Below are 19605 nucleotides of genomic sequence, written 5' to 3' on the forward strand. Positions count from 1 at the left end.
GAGGTAACACTCAGAGGTATACTGTCAGCTTCTCTACCTACAGCCACACCCTCAGTTTTTGCAGTGAACTAGGTCTTCTCCAAGGGACGCGGGTGGCGCTGTGGTATAAACCACAGAGCCTAGGACTTGCCAATCAGAAGGTCAGTGGTTCAAATCCCCGCGACAGGGTGAGCTCCCGTTGCTCAGTCCCTGCTCCTGCCAACCTAGGAGTTCGAAAGCACGTCAAAGTGCAAGTAGATCAATAGGTACCGCTCTGGTGGGAAGGTAAATGGTGTTTCCGTGTGCTGCTCTGGTTCGCCAGAAGCGGCTTAGTCATGCTGGCCACATGACCTGGAAGCTGTTCACCGGCTCCCTCGGCCAATAAAGCGAGATGAGCGCCGCAACCCCAGAGTCGGTCACGACTGGACCTAATGGTCAGGGGTCCCTTTACCTTTACCTAGGTCTTCTCCAGCTCTTCACCTCTGATTATTTCCTTAAGGACTCCTGTTGCTCTAACATCAGTTCCAGCCTGTAGATGGTGGCCATCCCTTCCCAGACCAATGCAAAGCCAAAGTGGACTTTAACTCAGCTACGTCGGTCTAGGCTGATCTCCAAGGAGCAACTTACCCAAACCCCAGTCTTCATGCTTGGCTGGGTCAGAAGAGTCCTCCTTCCTTTAGGAGGTAGGGAAACTGTCAAACTGACAAAAAAAGAGTGCCCACCTAACACACCTGATGCTACAGAAGTTCTCTCCCCACACCCCACAAATCATGTTCCAAATGAAGTTGCAGCTCTCTCCTCACCGACTGATTCCTGGGAAGATATGCCCAAAGATTCTTGAAGGAAAAAAAGACCTCATTTTCTTTTGAACGATTACAGCCTGATTGCAGGTTGCAGGGCCAATTTGGTAACCTTCCCAAAGAATCCAGCTGCCTGAAAGTCCATGCATCTCTGGCAGTGAGACTTCTGATTCAGATCTTTAGACTAGAGGCTACTCTTCGGCTCTCCATCGCTGTCGGCCCCCTCTAATCCCCTTGATTGGACTCCCCATCCTCTGCCTGGTGTCCCCTCAATATTGTTCTGCAAAGACGGTTGGATGTGCTTGTAGGCTTTGGGTTCACAGTATGTGGACTTGCTCTGGGTTTAATTCCTCAGACAAACTCTGGCTCTAGGGCTGGGATTCTGTTAGCAGACTCCTCATGCTTTCTCGCTCTGTGCTTTCTAAAGCACACGGGTTCATTTCCTCTCTCTCCCAGTGAATAAGTCTGCTTCCTTCAGCCCCAGTAATAACTGGACTAAATAAACTCAGATGGCAAGCTGGTTTTAGTGATCCTTAATTACTGATCCTTACCAGAACCTTGTTGTGGGACGCAGGTGGCGCTGTGGGTTAAAGCCTCAGCGCCTAGGACTTGCCGATTGAAAGGTCGGCGGTTCGAATCCCTGCGGCGGGGTGCGCTCCCGCTGCTCGGTCCCAGCGCCTGCCAACCTAGCAGTTCGAAAGCACCTCCGGGTGCAAGTAGATAAATAGGGACCGCTTACCAGAGGGAAGGTAAACGGCGTTTCCGTGTGCAGCTCTGGCTCGCCAGATGCAGCTTTGTCACGCTGGCCACGTGACCCGGAAGTGTCTCCGGACAGCGCTGGCCCCTGGCCTCTTAAGTGAGATGGGCGCACAACCCCAGAGTCTGTCAAGACTGGCCCGTACGGGCAGGGGTACCTTTACCTTTACCTTTTACCAGAACCTTGTTATTGTTCTCATTAGTTATTCTTGATGAAGCCCTTGGCTAAACGATGTTAGCAGTCAGTAGGAAATGAATAATTAGCAGAATAAATAGCAGTCATGATCATTATTTTGCTAAAGCAGAAAATTAAACAATTCTGGTCACATCATTGAAGAGCATTCTAGTTGATGCTGGACCTACACTCTGCTTTAAAAAAAAAGTGTTTTTGTAATTTCAGATAGTTTTGTCAGTCTGTTGTTTTGGCCATATAGACAAGCCAGTATAGTACACTGGGCAGAGTGTTAGACTAAGACCACAATCGTAACCTCTGGGCCACCAAATCTGGGCCCTGCTACTTGTGCCAACCAAGGGAGAAGAGAGGCAGGAAACATCTGGATGTTTTCTGTGTGGAACTGAGAACCAGCTGCCAAATCAAGCAGCTGAAAGGAAAATGGTGGGCTGGCCCTACTGGTGTTGTAGGCTTGTAATTGGGTTCTTTGTAAATGATGTTCAAGAGTGTCAAATTGTTCTCCTACGTCATTTCCTTTTTTTAAATGGGGTCTAGATGAGTACGCTCTTGGTTTCAGCTAATTGGTAATGGTATTTAGAGGCTTCTGTAAGCAACAACAAAACGACCCTAAATCAAAGTGTTCTGGTATGCAACTTGCTTATTGAATTTGGTTTTGGCCACTGCAGCTGCCACGCTTCACACTAGTTCAGCCCTCCTAGAAATCAGGGCTGGATTTAATGGCTATGGAGGTGTATGACAAAGAAATCAGTATGTAGCAATCCATTTGTCTTACACAAATACACAAAGTCTTAAAGGTTTTCTGTTGTGGTATGTCTCTTCTTGAAAGTGAATAGGATGAGAAGGTTGTTGAGGCCACATTTTAACTTGGCAAAGTATGGATTGTGCAGTCCTATCCTATTCAGAATAGGGCAGGGCAATGCTTCCTTTTTTGGCAGCGCAGGGCACCAAGCCTTTCCCTGCATTATGCACATACACCAAAAATTCCCCCTTTTCCCCTTCACATGTTTAGGGAAACCATTTTTGGCCTGAGGGCCATTTTCTCTTCCAAGCAGTCTTCAAGGGGCCACATTCCAATGCAAAGTGTGGCTGAGGAAAAGGCAAAAGTGGGCAAAGCAATGAATGTGAATTTTACATTCCTTCTTGGATAAAGGCTCTCACTTGCTTGGATGGGCGACAGCAGTCTAGGGCGTATGGTAGCCAAGCAGAACCACAAAAGGGGAGTGAAGCAAGCTAGTGAGAGTTGTGACCTGGTGAGAGTTTGTGGCCCTAGGGGAGTCCCAGGGGCCAAATAGAGAAGTCTGCAGGGCCAGATTTGGCCCACAGATCTGAGGCTTCCCACCTCTGCACTAATAGCTCTTTCGCTGTAGATTGAACTGAATTAAAAGACACATCCTGTCAAAGGGATGAATGCCTCATCTCTTTACAGCTGTCAATCAGAATTTCATTTATTGTGAGAAAATAATATATTTTATTTTTTTTTATTTTAAAAAAGCTTGATTATGTAAGAAACTTTTATTTTAAAAGGTTTTTTTAAACAAAGGAAGTACAATTATTAGAAATTAACTTGCCTGCCAATAAAAAGGTACATGTGTTATTTCTCTTTTCCACCAGACCCAGCAATTTGTTGGTTTTTATTTTGCTATTAGGCCTAGAACTTCCACTGGTTATGGGGGCGAGTGCCTAACTCCTTGTGCTGCTATGGCGGCCTTACCCTGAGGAAACTGCTAGTGCATTTTCTGTTGTACTGCAATGCACTGCAAATGGGTAGAGGGTGTTATTGCAGCAATTGATCCAGCAGGGATTAGCGATACAAGAAAGCAGCTACAGTGTTACCTCGGATTAAGAACTTAATTCGTTCTGGAGGGCCGTTCTTAACCTGAAACTGTTCTTAACCTGAGGTACCACTTTAGCTAATGGGGCCTCCCACTGCCACGGCACGATTTCTGTTCTCATCCTGAAGCAAAGTTCTTAATCCGAGGTACTATTTCTGGGTTGGCGGAGTCTGTAACCTGAAGTGTATGTAACCTGAAGCGTATGTAACCCGAGGTACCACTGTAGTTAGTTAGCTTCTGGCTGTGTAAATCTGGCACTGAGCCAAAATAGTGCATAACAGGTGACTTCAGACACTGACCTGCCTCAATTGTATGTAAAGTGAGTATTGTATGTAAAGTGAGTATTTTTGTATTCTGTACTTTTGTGTTTTTATATCATAAACCTCCCTGTGATCCTCGGGTGAAGGGCAGTATAGAAATTTAACAATTGCTGGGCAAGCCTTAAGTCTATTTGCTTGACGGTAATCCCCATTGAGCGGGACACAGGTGGCGCTGTGGGTTAAACCACAGAGACTAGGACTTGCCAATCAGAAGGTTGGCTGTTCAAATCCCCGCAACAGGGTGAGCTCCCATTGCTCTGTCCCTGCTCTTGCCAACCTAGCAGTTCGAAAGCACGAAGTGCAAGTAGATAAATAGGTACCGCTCCAGCGGGAAGGTGAACGGCGTTTCCATGCGCTGCTCTGGTTTGCCAGAAGCAGCTTAGTCCTGGTGGCCACATGACCCGGAAGCTGTACGCCGGCTCCCTCAGCCAATAAAGCGAGATGAGCGCCACAACCCCAGAGTCGGCCACGACTGGACCTAATGGCCGGGGTCCCTTTAGCTTTAATCTCCATTGAACTCAGTCGAACTTTTTTTATTATGCTGTGTTAAATGAAGAAAAGGAGGAGGGATGTGAAAAGATGGCATCAAGTCTGGGAATAAGGAGAAGTTTCCAACTTTTTGTTGTTTTGTGGGTTTAATTAAGGTACAGCGGCAGCTGTAGTTGTCCGAGGGTGGGGGGGGGCATCACAGGCTAAAGAGAGCCCAAGTAGGCAGACCAACCAAGGACAGAGGGATGTGTTCACCACAAGTAGCCATAGTTGTTTCCATGTTACTGATTTCCAAAGGTGTCTGAGATTAGCAGTTTGCCAAAAAGCAGGGGGTGGAGGGTATAGCACTGGGCACAGAAATGTCTACTTTGGCCCTGCTGGGGATTTATTGATGTATCTGCAGCCATGACAATTTGTCTCCACCCCCATCGTTCAGCCCGGACACTGAGATCCAGCGCCGAGGGCCTTCTGGCGGTTCCCTCATTGCGAGAAGTGAGGCTACAGGGAACCAGACAGAGGGCCTTCTCGGTAGTGGCGCCCGCCCTGTGGAACGCCCTCCCATCAGATGTCAAAGAGATAAAGAATTACCTGACGTTCAGAAGACATCTTAAGGCAGCCCTGTTCAGGGAAGTTTTTAATATGTAATGCTGTACTGTTTTTAACACTGATTGGGAGCCGCCCAGAGTGGCTGGGGAAACTCAGCCAGATGGGCGGGGTATAAATAATAAATTATTATTATTATATTATCATAACTGATAAGGCAACCGAAAAGTGTAGATTTACATTTGCTCACACTGTGTTTGTCTCAATCCACACAGTGGTATTTGCCTAACAGAGTAAGCTGTGAATCACAAATGGTGTGCAAGGTGCTAAACGGAGAGGCTAACAGCAGGAACAGAGGGCCTTTCACTTTTGAGACAGTGGTGGGACTCCAGACAAGTTTTGGGACTGGCCAAAAATCATTACTGTCTGATGGCTGCTTTGTGGCCTGAGCTCTCAGTCCACAAGCAGGAAAGTGTCCACATCACCAAAACCACCAGCATAATTAGTGTTGCTGCAACTGGAAATTTTGAAAGCTTCAGTAAAAGAGGTTCAAGGTCATGTACGTGGATGGGCATGAAAAATGAATTCTACCCTCCAGGTCATGGCTATGGCCCAGCCACATAGAGAAATGTGCAAGAACTGCCTCTGTCCTTGCAATATACTTTCCTTTCTGTTCTGTAGAGAATCTCTGCCAACCACCCATCTGACATAATATCCTCCTCTTTGACAAAAGGTTCAGAATTGCATCTCAGAATTTGGTATGGTCATAACCCATCACTAGTTTTCAGTAGTCTTAAGTGTAGTAAGAATTGAGGACATGATCCAACCCCATAGGTACAGGCTGGGAGGCTTGTCACCTGTGTCATCACCATTAGAGACTGGAAGAAGGGAGGCATCGCCCAGTCTCAAATCTTCCATTCTTAGGCAAGGTGATTGAGCACGTGGTTGCTGAACAACTCCAAGCACGCCTGGAAGAAGCGGACCATTTGGATCCCTTCCAGTCGGGATTCAGGCCTCATCATGGGACTGAAACTGCCTTGGTCGCACTGGTTGATGATCTCTGGAGGGCTAGGAACAAAGGTGAGAGCTGTTTCCTAGTTCTGCTGGATCACTCAGCGGCCTTTGACACCATCAACCATAACATCCTTCTGAACCATCTTGAGGGGCTGGGAGCTGGGGGCACTGTTATACAGTGGTTCCGCTCCTTCCTCCTGGGCCGTGTCCAGTGGTGTTGGGGGATGAGTGGTCAGACCCCTGGGCTCTCACTTGTGGGGTGCCTCAGGGTTCGTTCCTCTCCCCCATGCTTTTCAACATCTACATGCAGCCGCTGGGAGAGATCATCAGGAGGTTTGGGCTGGGTGTTCATCCATATGCATATGATACCCAGCTCTATCTCTCTTTCAAATCAGAACCAGTGAAGGTGGCGAAGGTCCTGTGTGAGTGTCTGGAGGCGGTTGGAGGATGGATGGAGGCTAACAGATTGAGGTTGAATCCTGACAAGACAGAAGTACTGTTTTGGGGGGACAGGGGGGAACAAGTGTGGGGGGCTCTCTGGTTCTGAATGGGGTAACCGTGCCCCTGAAGGACCAGGTGCGCAGCCTGGGAGTCATTTTCGACTCACAGCTGTCCATGGAGGCACAGGTCAATTCTGTGTCCAGGGCAGCTGTTTACCAGCTCCATCTGGTACACAGGCTGAGACCCTACCTGCCCGCGGACTGTCTCGCCAGAGTGGTGCATGCTCTGGTTATCTCCCGCTTGGACTACTGCAATGCACTCTACGTGGGGCTACCTTTGAAGGTGACTCGGAAACTACAACTAATCCAGAATGCGGCAGCTAGACTGGTGACTGGGGGCGGCCGCCGAGACCACATAACACCGGTCTTGAAAGACCTACATTGGCTCCCAGTACGTTTCCGAGCACAATTCAAAGTGTTGGTGCTGACCTTTAAAGCCCTAAACAGCCTTGGCCCAGTATATCTGAAGGAGCGTCTCCACCCCCATCGTTCAGCCCGGACACTAAGGTCCAGTGCCAAGGGCCTTCTGGTGGTTCCCTCACTGCAAGAAGCGAAGTTACAGGGAACCAGGCAGAGGGCCTTCTCGGTGGTGGCACCCACCCTGTGGAACCCCCTCCCATCAGATGTCAAAGGAAAAAACGACTACCAGACTTTAAGGGGACATGTGAAGGCAGCCCTGGTTAGGGAAGCTTTTAATATCTGAAGGACTATTGTATTGTGCTGTTTTGTTGGAAGCCGCCCGGAGTGGCAGGTGAGGCCCAGCCAGATGGGCGGGGTATAAATAAGAAATTAGTATTATCATCATCATCATCATCATCATCATCTCAGGGCAGAGGAGGGGCATGTTGGGAAACACAACGCTTAGAGCATTTGCTTGTAGCCACAGATGCTCCAGAGTGCTTTGTGAAAGCTAGCATGGGATGTGATGGGCAGCACTTTCCCCCCAACCCTAATAGGCTCATTCTAAGCTCTGAACTGACTCCTTTCAGAACCTGCACACACCCCGTCAGAAGTAATACCTCTCCTAGATGCGCTTTTGTCATAGACTGGATAATACCATTTAGTAAAAGTTAGGGTCTCCAGCAGGGATGCGGGTTGCACTGTGGTCTAAACCACAGAGTTTAGGGCTTGCTGATTGGAAGGCCGGCGGTTCGAATCCCGTGACGGGTGAGCTCCCGTTGCTCAGTCCCTGCTCCTGCCAACCTAGCAGTTCACAAGCATGTCAAAGTGCAAGTAGATAAGGTATTTCTTGCCCTATATGACACACCGGCCCATAGGACGCACCTAGTTTTTTTGGGGGGGAATAAAGAAAAAAAAATATCCCCCCCCAGCCGCGGGAACTCCCGCAGGGCTCCCCAGGCTGCAGATAGCTTTCCGAAGGGCGGGGCGCTCTGCTTCAGGGTGCCCTGCGCTCCGGGCAAGCAGGCTGCTATCCGCAGCCTGGGGAGCCCTGCGGGAACTCCCGCAGTCTCCCCAGGCTTATGGATAGCTTCCTGAAGCCTGGAAAGAGAGGGGTCGGTGCGCACCGACCCCTCTCGCTCTCCAAGCTTCAGCAAAAGCCTGCATTCGCCCCATAGGACGCACACACATTTCCCCTCCATTTTTGGAGGGGGAAACGTGCATCTTATAGGGTGAAAAATACGGTAAATAGGTACTGCTCCGTCAGGAAGGTAAACGGCGTTTCTGTGCGCTGCTCTGGTTCTTCAGAAGCAGCTTAGTCATGCTGGCCACATGACCCAGAAGCTGCCTGTGGACAAATGCCGGCTCCCTCGGCCTATAGAGTGAGATGAGCGCACAACCCCAGAGTCAGGGGTACCTTTACCATTAGGGTCTCCAGCCATGCTCCTGGTGGTGCGTGGTTGCTGCTTGCCAAACTGGAGGCAAGATCTAACAGGATCACTTAGTCAGAGATCCTGGACATAGGCCACAAATGTTGTCTTAAAGCCACCCTTGTCATTTACCACCATAGACTGTCCACCTCTTATGCCATACAATATGTTTGTTCAAATTCTTTTTGCCCAGGATTAGCAGATTGCACAAATAAATGTTCAGCAACTGCCGAACATCCATTCTAGTAACTTTGGTGAAGTCAAATACACCAGCAGTCCTTGCATACCAGGAGCATGATAACTTGAGCCCTGTTGTTTGCAGAACTTAAGCAGGGTAAACGAGGAGAGAGGGGAGCCTAGCAGCCTTATAAAGTGACAATCAAATTCCCGACTAAATCAAAGAGCTGCTTGAAATCAGCAGTTGACTGAGAGCGTGTATCTGAGGAGGGCTGGAAGAGAGTGTCCAGTGTCCTGCCATTCCCACACAAGAAGCTTCCTTTTCTGCAGAACAAGTGGCTGAAATAGTTTTCTCTTTTCTACGGCCAGTGCTGAATTTCACAACGGGCTGGTGATTCTGTAGAGGGGAGATTACCTGGTGTTCTGCATTTTCTGCATAGCCGTACCCGGGGCCCTCCAGGCTCCTGCTCTGTCGCAAGGGTATTCTGCAAGATGCTTTTGACGCAGTCTTTGTGCACTAGTGGTAGATTTCATCAGCTTTATTGGTTGCCTTTCGATTCTTCCGTCATGCTGCTACATGTTGTGCTCCCTGAAGGAGCTATTGCACAATAAAAGCAGGACAGGAAAACCCCCAGAACCTTTTGTGTATTTAAAATTATGGGATTTTAGCAGGACATTACAAGATATTCACTGACTGGAAATGCAGCTGTGTGAGTATGAATGCACCATAAAAAGGAGGGGGCCCAGGAGACATAATATGAGCCGAAGCATTTTCGTGTAAAGCTAATAGAATGCCTCTTTGTTGTTTTCATACTTCTTTTAATGCCCTTGTTGTCGTACTAATTGTAAGTGCATATCATTGGATGTAAACTAGTATTAGACAAATGTATTAGACAAGTACATATACATGGATGTAATCTAGGTACTAGAAACACGCTGGCTTACAAAGAGACACATCGCTGGAGCCCAGAAGTACATTTGATGGATCCTTTTCCTTGTCTCTCTCATTTTCTTCACACTCATATGCTAGGACCAAAGAGCTCAGAGCTACTAACTAGACCAGTTACTTTAGAAAGGATTTCCATTCTCTAAAACTCAGTGATCTTTAGATACATATATTAAGGATGTATAGATCTAGCTGGACCATTGTATTATTCAGGAACTGCTGAATTTGTGCTGCTCTCTGAGAAGTCCCATCATCCTAACATGCTCTGGGCAGTCTAAACGACAAGAGTTTGGACAGAACTAGAATAATCCTAATACTTCAAGACTTGTTGTGGCAGCAGCCCACAGTCACCCAGGAACCCAGCTGCAGCCGCCCTCCTGTGCAACAACCATTCTGCTAGCAGGACCCTCCTTCTTGGCATAGCATAATAGCTGAATCCAACAGGTGCTTTGGGCTTGGAAAAGATGCTCTCCGTGATGGCTAAACCTTGTGCACCAATGTCTGCGTGACACTTTGCACAATGTCAACTCTAAAATCTCCTGTGCAGACATTATATACATCAGTATCAATGGAAGCTATAAATCTAATTTTTAAGATTACTGAAACTTCTGTGCATCAGAGTCATCATTATGTAGCATGATTCCACAGTAATTTGTGTAAATTCTTACAGCTCCTTTTTTTGTAAGTCACGTTGAGACTTTTTTGTAAAAAAGAAGAAGAGTGACTAATAAGTGGAATAAATACTAATGACTAATCAATAATAATGCTGAAAAGACCAATTTTATTTAAAGCTATATACACTAATTAAAATTTTCATTTTAGTGTGAGTGACATGCAGTTAATGTTATTATTTTGCTCACGTAATAAATATAGCAGTGATGCTATTGATATTTTTGTAGATGTGGAATGTCTGTCAGAAGATCATAGCTTATAAAGGGGACTTATTTATTTAGTTATTAGCATAAATCTCTAAGCAGTGTACAATTTGAAAAACCACATATCATTCAAACGAAATCTAAAACCAATAAAATACACAAAAGCATATGCACACAAAAGCATATAAAATTGAGTAAGCCAGAAATTCAGAATGTGGGTGAAACACATTGAACAGCACAATTTATAATATCAGTGCCCTGAATGCATCTGGGCCATGGGATTGCCTTAGGGAGGACTATTGCAAAGGAGAGAGAATTTCAGTTCTCCTTCTGAAACCCACAACTGCAAACTGCTGCCTGATACACTGAAATTCAGTGGTGACACCCTGTGGGCAAAATGGGGATTGCAGCAGGAAGACATTGTTTCAGGTTTGTAATTACCGTATTTTTCACTCTATAAGACGCACCAGACCACAAGACGCACCTAGTTTTTGGAGGAGGAAAACATGAAAAAAAAAATCTGAATCTCAGGAGCCAGAACAGCAAGAGGGATCACTGTGCAGCCTGCATTCGCTCCATAAGGCGCACACACATGTCCCCTTACTTTTTAGGAGGGAAAAAGTGAGTCTTATAGAGCAAAAAATATGGTAACTAAGGACTGTTTCATGTGAGCTTTTTCATGCCTTGACTATTGGTTGGCATGTGGGAGGCATGTGCAAGCTTTCCCTGTAGGCAGCAAAAAACTGTGTTGCATGTCTTGTCCTCGACTTGTATTGATCCTTATGGATAGGTTATTGAGGTACGTTGATTATTTTGAACTTAGATGTTAAATGCACAGTTTCTCACATCATCTCCCCCTTCTGTTCCAAATAAAGATATAGATGAATGCTCCTTCGAAAGGACCTGCGACCATACCTGTATCAACTACCCTGGGAGTTTTGAATGCCTGTGTCATAAAGGCTACACATTATATGGAATGACACACTGCGGAGGTTTGGAGAGTTTGATTCATTTTTCATTCTTTGCTTAGTGACATCTCTCCATAAGGCTTTAGAATTGCAGAGTTAAGAGTTGACCGCTGGTCCTGTTAGCTAGGGATGATGGGAGTTGTAGTCTCAAAACATCTGGAGGGCCAAGTTTGGCTGTGCCTGATCCAGTTCTACTCCCTGCAATGCAGTACAGTCCTACCTTGGATTCCGAACGCCCTGGAACTCATATGTTTTGGCTCCTGAATGCCGCAAACCCACAAGTGATTGTTCTGGTTCTTTTGGAACCCAAACGTCCGATGGGGCTTCCACGGCTTCTGATTGGCTGCAGGAGCTTTCTCCTACATGTTGGGTGGCCATCTGCTATGGATGCTTTAGTTGAGATTCCTGAATTGCAGGGAGTTGGACTAGATGACCCCTTCCAACTCTACCATTCTGGGATTTTGTGGCCGAGAAACCATCTGGACCTGGCACCTGCCCATTCTTTATCCGCTTAACAATGCTTCTCATTTCTTCCACCTTCAGTGTCTCAGCAAGGTAATCTGCCTGATCTAAGGAGAGCAGGCCAAAACTAGGAAGAAAACCCATCATCTCTGGTGCCCAACAGGGCCTCCAGCTTTGATACAAAGCAGAATATAAGTTCTGGAACAGAGATTCATATCTGTGGGCATGGTGTAATTCTTGTCTTGATCACCCTTAATTATAGGGAAGTAGCTCCTAGTCTGTTGTTGACTTAGAGGGTAGGCCAACAGCAGGCTGGGCTTCTGTCCTCTTTCCCTTAGCACTGCTTTAAGCAGGCCAGGGTGAAGTCTGCTTTAGAGGCAAAGGGCAAATTCAAATCACACACAACTGAGCTCTGCATGCAGCTGTCATGGGCTGGCTGGATGCAGAGGGGTGGGAGGAGGCATCAGCTGGGGAATCCCCAGGGGAAGAAGGCTCAGAACCCAGGGACTGGTGGTGGGACGATGATGAGTGGTCAGAGGGAGCGGACTGGGAGGAAGAGGGGTCAGAAGCAGAAGAGGCAACAGGGTTTAGTGGGCAGGAAGAGTCTGTGGCAGAGAGTAGTGCAGAATCAGAGGCTGGAGAGGAGTGGGGCCAAAATAGGCAGAGATGGAGCAGGCTGCTGAAGAATCCAGGGAATCTCCTTGTCCTGCTGTGACCATCTCCCTTCTTTCCTGGTCTGAGGTATGAAGCGGGCAGAGCAGAGATAGACAAGGTGTCAGAGACTCAGGCTGGATCTAGACACATCAAAAAAGCGTTTCAGGAAAACGTGTTGTAAACCTCATAGTGGGAAATCACGTTGGCGAAAGATGGAACTCCACAGCGCCATCTGGTGTCACAGTGTAATAACACACACTCCAGATACGAACTTAATTCGTTCTGGGGGTCCTTGCGCAACCTGAAAAGTCTGCAACAAGAGGCGCTGCTTCTGCGCACGCATGTGGCACAATAGGGCGCTTCTGCACACGTGCAAAGTGCCCTGCAAAACCCAGAAGTATACACTTCTGGGTTTGCTGCGTTCACAACCCGAACGTTACGTTACCCAAAGGTAACGTAAACCGAGGTACCATTGTAAAACGCTTTTTCTTTACTAACATAGCTGAGTCCTCAGGTGGCTTGGGAAGGAGCCTCATTGGGGAAGACCTACTTGGGAAGAGTTGCTGTGCTGACTAGGCCTGAGCTGTTTTGTTTCTTTGAACAGAGAGTTAACTTCACTGACACCTTGTGAGTTATTGTTGCCCTGCTACCAGCACCTGCCCTCACGGCTCTTTGGACAATATTAAACTACAGTTTAAACCTTTAATGAAAGCTGTCTTCTACTAGCAGCCAGGGTTTAGAATACCTTTCTGACAGTAAGAGCTGTTTGACAGTAGGACGGATCCCCTCAGGAGGTGGTGGGCTCTCCTTGGAGGTTTTTAAGCAGAGGTTGAGTGGGCATCTGTCAGGGATGCTTTAGTTGAAATTCCTACATTGCAGGGGGTTGGACTAGATGACCCTGGGGGCTCCTTCCAACTGTACAGTTCTATGATACTGTGATTCCTTGCGTAAGCTGTTGCAGGTCAGTTTCTTGACTAGTCTTCATTTTCTTTCTACGCAATGTCACGGCCCCCCATTAAGGCCTTACCAGTCTCTCATTCTGTCAGCAGAAAAGCCACAGAACCCTCATTCAGTTCTACAAGCGTCCTTGCCATTTGTGAGGGAAAATGTGGGTCATTCAGCAGAGAAGTGTCCAGGTGTCAGGTTTTGAATTTTGCAAGGATTGAAAAATAGGCATGGCCCACAATTACTATTGCACCAACTCTGGAGTCCACAAAAAGAATGAACATGGAATCAGGAAAATAATAATCTAACTTAAAGCAGTTCTGGTGGACAGACAACAGGAAGGAATAGTCACACCTGATAGTATTTACTTACAGTGCAACACTAATTCATTTAAATGTACTTTCAGATATTGATGAATGCAGTATCAGCAATGGGAGCTGTGACTATGGATGCCTCAATACAATGGGAAGTTACGAATGTGTATGTCCACCGGGGAAGAAGCTACACTGGAATAAAAAGGATTGTATTGGTAGGTAACATTTTGGAACAGGGCGCCTTCCTCTTTTTTCACTTCTTTCACTGATGAGCAGCTTATTGATATATTAAATATATAAAATTGCATGTCAGAAAACTCCAAGAGCAACAGATGTAATGTCGCCCTGATTAGGAAACCCAGTCCTTGCAATTCTGCAATTTTAGATAACACAATTTGAGAAAGATATTTCTGAGGAGTCTATTACTTGTTTAAATAGTTAATTAACCCTTAGTGAGTTAGGGACTTCCCCTGCGTGTGAAGACAGGCTGTGGAGGGCAAGGCATGGCGCGTGGCCAGTGGCGTAGCGTGGGTTGTCAGCACCCGGGCCAAGGCAAGTAATTTGCGCCCCCTAACCCGTGGATTTTACCACTTGAGTGCGAGCGCGCCCCCCCAGATGTTGCGCCCGGTGCGGCCGGCCCCCCCTGCACCCCCCACGCTACGCCTTCCACAGCCCCTGGCAAGAGCCACCTCTCCTTGAACTTCTCTTTTTTTTTTTCCTCAGCTTGGTTTGCTTGACAGCATGGCCCAGCCTAGTTTGAGGGGAATCAAAAAAAGCTCAACAACTTTTTGCTCTCCCCGCACCCCCCCCCCCAGATTGTCCAGATTTTCACTTCTATTTTAGGGTTTCGTTTTCTTAATTTTGGTTTCAAAAAAATAGGGGTTGTTTTATATGTGGAAAAATATGGTAATTTTAGTTCTCCGTCTGTACAATATTCTCCAAGCCTAGACAGTTTTCTTTTTAGGCCTAACTGTGTAAAACAAGAACCATATTGTCTGTATATAAAAGAACAGAAGGTCTTAGGAGGTCCAGTTGTAGAGATTCAGCCTTAGAATTATAGCTGTGAGAAAAAGGTTGAAGCGCATGGGAATCAGAATGCATTTTTGTTTAACTCCTTCTTTTGTTGGAATTGTATTTGTCAAAAGAGCCTGAGAGTCCTACTCTGATTTTAGAAGTATTGCTAGAAAGCTCATGGAGCAGATGCAAAAGATGTTTATATTAGCCCACAAAAGCCACATAAAGATGTTTTAGGGTCCTTAATACTTTGTTGGGTAAGACTTGGTTTAGTAGCCATTTAAGAGTTTGTGTCAAACTTGAAACCAGTTGCAGAGTTGAAAAGGATAATGAAAACAATCACAATTTTAAGCAGCTTTAATACCCTGTATCAGTTTGTGTCTATTTAATTCCATTGCCTGGGGATACAGGTGACAGCTTCTGGTTGGTTCTCAAAAATGCATATCACCTTTTAAAATAATACACACGTCTTAAGATTTGAAATGGAAATGTGTTATACCATTTTGTATCCAGGGTTGATTGGCTTCAACATTAATTCTTGTATTTATGAGGTGGCTTTATAAAGGAGGAGATCATCCCTGCCCTCAAGCGAAGGCCTCAGGCTTCCATGCCCCCTCTGCTTATCCCTTCCTCTGCTTCCCACCCCAGTCTGAAAAATGAATGAGCTTAACTGGAGGATCCCGCAGACGTTATCTGAACCAGTGATTTCCTGTTTCTTCTTCCTCAGAGATGGTGAAATGCCAAATTCCGAATGGCAAGCCAGCTCCAAAGGCCCAGTTGGTCTGCAGCAAATTGGGAGGGATGGAAAGCTGTTTCTTATCATGTCCATCCAATACACTTTTTCTCCCAGGTTGGTATTGAAGAGCATATTCTTTTTCTTAAATTCCTTTCCTGGCTTTATTGAAGTCCAAAAATTGTAAAAAAAAAAATAATACGCTGAAGGAAGGTCTTTTTAGATTAGTATTTATTTGCATAGGAAAACAACAGATAAGTCCCACCCCACATAATTGATCACAAGGTGCTATTTGAATGGTAATGCCCATCAATCAATAGAGAAAAGTTCTGAGCAATGGACAAAAGTTTGGTCTTAACTCAGATGAATAAATGAAAGAAAGGCTTTCCACCATCTCAGTATATTTCGTGGTGTGTTCTTCTTTTCGTTTCCTCAGACACAGAGAATAGTTATTCAGTAAGCTGTGGAGTGCCAGGGCAGCATGGCAAGTCTCTTCAGAAACGCAATAGCACTCTTCCTAGCTGTGCAGGTAAGTGTTACTCCATAGAATCTGGTGATAGATGTACCGTATTTTTCGCCCTATAGGACGCACCGTCCCATAAGGCGCACCTAGTTTTTTTGGGGGGGAAATAAAGGGGAAAAAATTTATTTCCCCCCCAGGGGCTGGGGCAGGGGAAGCCCGAGCTTCCCCTGACCACAGCCCCCAGAACAGGCTGCTATCCGCAAGCCGCGGGAACCCAGTGCCGGGCTCCCGCGCCTTGCGGACAGCTGCGCCAAGCCTGGGCGCGCTGAGCTCAACGCACGCAGGCTTCAGCGTGCAGGCAACTCTCCGCAAGCTGCGGGAGCCTGCTTAGTGCGCCAGGGCTTCAGGATAAGAGGCAGCTCTGCGCAAGCCGGGGGAGCCCGGGGGGAACTCCCCCGGGCTCCCAAGGCTTGCGGATAGCTTCCTGAAGCCTGGAGAGCGAGAGCGGTCGGTGCGCACCGACCCCTCTCGCTCTCCAGGCTTCAGCGAAAGCCTGCATTCGCCCCATAGGATGCACACACATTTCCCCTTCATTTTTGGAGGGGGAAAAGTGTGTCCTATAGGGCGAAAAATACGGTAACTCGCAAACACCCATTGTCCTGATATGATCTTGTTTCTATCTTCTTCCATTATGTGTACAGTGGCACCTTGTGTTACAGACGCTTCAGGTTACATACGCTTCAGGTTACAGACTTCGCTAACCCAGAAATATTACCTTGGGTTAAGAGCTTTGCTTCAGGATGAGAACAGAAATCATGCAGCAGCGGCGCAGCGGCAGTGGGAGGCCCCATTAGCTAAAGTGGTGCTTCAGGTTAAGAACAGTTTCAGGTTAAGAACGGACCTCCGGAACGAATTAAGTTCTTAACCCGAGGTGCCACTGTAGCTGCTTTCTTGTATCTCATCATCATCCCACTCGTACTAACCATCCCATGGCGCTCAACCGCTGCCACAGTGTCCTTTCTTCTATCAGATCAAAATGAGCAGATAACAGCCAAGGTGGCCAGGTTCACAGCAGGGGCAATCAGAATAAGGTCCACTAACTGAAGGCTGATTCAGGACTTTAAATTGTGCTCTTATATCAAATTTCCTTTTCTGCGTATAGTGTAATGTTTTACTGTTGGTGTGGCCATTGGCTAATGCGAATAAAGTTTTATCTTATCTTATATATGCTTAACCTGAGGTACCACTGTAATTATACAGAAAGGACTGGAGCCACTGACTTGAAAAGTTGCTTAGCCTCCAGGACTCCCCTTCTGGCTCCCAGCACAACCTTTGACTCCAGCCCTCCTCACCCTTGCTGTCGACTTTGGCTGCATTTCCCCATGTGATCTGAGACAGAGGAGAAGGGCTCTTTATCACCATCTTCACCATCACGATTTTATTAGTTAAAACGATGCTGAAGGCAGCTTGCAGCATGGAAAGATTCACATAATTACAACGGTAGTCATAAGCTATAAATAGAACATCAAAAGGTGCACAAGCAAATTGGACAATTCCCACATAAATAATAGGATCCAAAAATAAAGATAACAAAAAATTAATAACAGCGACAAACACCACTAAGCAACGCCCCAGCCCAAGAGTCTGTTCAGCATCCTGATATTTTGTAGCTGGAGTCACGGCCCACCCAAGCCAGGTGGGAAAATTATTGTTATTATTTATTGAATTAATATACCACCCTATACCAGGAGGTCCCAGGGCAGTTCACAGAATAAAATCAAAATATAAAACCACAAAAAACAGCAAGCCAATAACCCCCCCCCCCAAAAAAAACCCCCACATTTTAAAAAGACATAAAAGGCCTGCAAGGCAGGAAACTGGTCTTCTAGGACTCACAGTCAAGGTTATTATTGTATTATTATTTATTTAGGTGTCTACCATCCTTCATTCGCAGATCTCAGGAAATTCCCAACATCAATTTACAATATAAAAAAGCACAACACAAAATACATAGTAAAAATAAGAACAACAACAACCAATAATCCCTCTTCCCCAGGTGTCGTTGCAGTCTTCCATATTGTGATTTATTCTGATATTTCAGAAGAGGTGGAGCATTTTTCAGCTGCTGGGCTTCTTTTAGAACCCTCTTCCATTTTCACATCCCCTGCATCTAATTGTACTCCAGCTAGGAATTATTCTTCTTTCAGAAAAGTAGTCTCTCTAACTCCATTTTCTGTGGTATGAAACCTGTGAAGTAATTCAAGACAGCTTATATCTTGTTTAATCTGCAAAAAACTAAATATCCAGCCTGTCTTCAGGTTATCTTAAAAATACAGCACGACTGAAAACCTTTAATTTTATTTCTCTAGACATATTAGTACCACCCATCAAGCAGAAAGCTCGTTTTAAAATCAAGGACGCAAAATGTCACTTAAGACCTCGCAGCAAAGAAAAAATTAAAGATGTTGGAAATCAGCAGGCTGTTATAGGTATGTGGGGTCCGTGAGCAGAAAATTCCATGCTGGTTTTTCTCTATTCGGCAAATAAATAAGAGGATGGGCAGTGATTTTTGAGTTACATTTGCAGCTCAGCTTTTCACCTTTTGGATGTGATTGGTGATTTACCATGATTTACTATGTCAAGTGCTTGTTTTGCTGGAGGGCCTTTCTAAAGAAATGTCATTGCTGGGGGAGGGAGCTGTAATTAGGCCTGAGCAATGGAGAAAGGGGGTGCGGGGAGTGCAGGACGCCCCAGGTGTCATCACGGGGGGGGGGGGGTGACAAAATGACAAAAATATGAGTTTTTAAAAATTAAAAATTGGGTTCACAAAACTTTTTAGTTCACCCAACAAACGTAACGAACCGCGGCTGGCGCTGGGCGCCACACTGCGGGGGCCGGCACTTACCGCAGGGCCTGCGGTGTGCCCGAGCCACATGTCTCTCCTGGGAGTGACGTGGTGGCTTCGGCGCCTGCAGGCTGGGTGCTGCATGAAACGGCAGCGTGGGGCTTGCTGCTGCCCACCGCCTCTCCCTCAGCCGCCCTACCGCTGAGGGGGAGGCGGTGGAGAGACTCCACGCAGTGCGCCACACCCCCGGGGTGGCTCGCCTCGCCTCCGGTTGCAGGACGCACACTCCACACCAGGCCCCCAAGTAGCTAGCTACACCGCTGGGGCAATGTATTGATACATCGTCCAAGACCAGTATTGCTGGGGCAGACTGCAATGGCAGCTTCACCTGGTGGGATATCACAAGTGAAACCAACGCCGCTCCTAAATCCAGGGTCTCTTTCGACATTGGGCCGCTGGAAGCAGAGAAGAAGAAGAAGAAGGAGAAGAGTTTGGATTTGATATCCCGCCTTTCACTCCCTTTAAGGAGTCTCAAAGCGGCTAACATTCTCCTTTCCCTTCCTCCCCCACAACAAACACTCTGTGAGGTGAGTGGGGCTGAGAGACTTCAGAGAAGTGTGACTGGCCCAAGGTCACCCAGCAGCTGCAGGTGGAGGAGCGGAGACGCGAACCCGGTTCCCCAGATTAGGAGACTACCGCTCTTAACCACTACACCACACTGGCTCCCAGAGGAGCTCAGGAACAGTGGCTCTGCAGAGGGAGGAGCAAGCTGTATTGCCAGGTTTAGTTCTATTTTAGTAGTAGGTGTAAAGCTGCTTTTGGGGCATTCACTGAATAAGTGGACGTTTCAGATACCTGAGGTTTTGATAATCAAGATTCTGCTGCACAGGTGTTACTGATGCAACTGCAGCCATGCTACCTTGCCCCTTGATTTCTTTTCCATGTTGCTTCTGT

The 19605-nt window shown here is 46.7% G+C and overlaps 1 protein-coding gene across 6 annotated transcripts in view; it reads left to right on the forward strand.

Annotated features, from left to right (window-relative positions):
- The window catches only part of SCUBE1 (signal peptide, CUB domain and EGF like domain containing 1), a 178979-nt gene that overhangs the window by 146454 nt on the left and 12920 nt on the right, over positions 1 to 19605 (forward strand). For all 6 annotated transcript variants that reach the window (XM_083738725.1, XM_083738726.1, XM_083738727.1 and 3 more), the window contains 5 exons: positions 11129 to 11245; positions 13689 to 13811; positions 15338 to 15460; positions 15780 to 15872; positions 18176 to 18295. In XM_083738725.1, coding sequence (XP_083594851.1) covers positions 11129 to 11245; positions 13689 to 13811; positions 15338 to 15460; positions 15780 to 15872; positions 18176 to 18295 — 576 coding nt within the window. The remainder of the gene's footprint in view (positions 1 to 11128; positions 11246 to 13688; positions 13812 to 15337; positions 15461 to 15779; positions 15873 to 18175; positions 18296 to 19605) is intronic.

The sequence above is a fragment of the Podarcis gaigeae genome, assembly GCF_964106915.1.
Source record: "Podarcis gaigeae genome assembly, chromosome: 5".
Classification (NCBI taxonomy): domain Eukaryota; kingdom Metazoa; phylum Chordata; class Lepidosauria; order Squamata; family Lacertidae; genus Podarcis; species Podarcis gaigeae.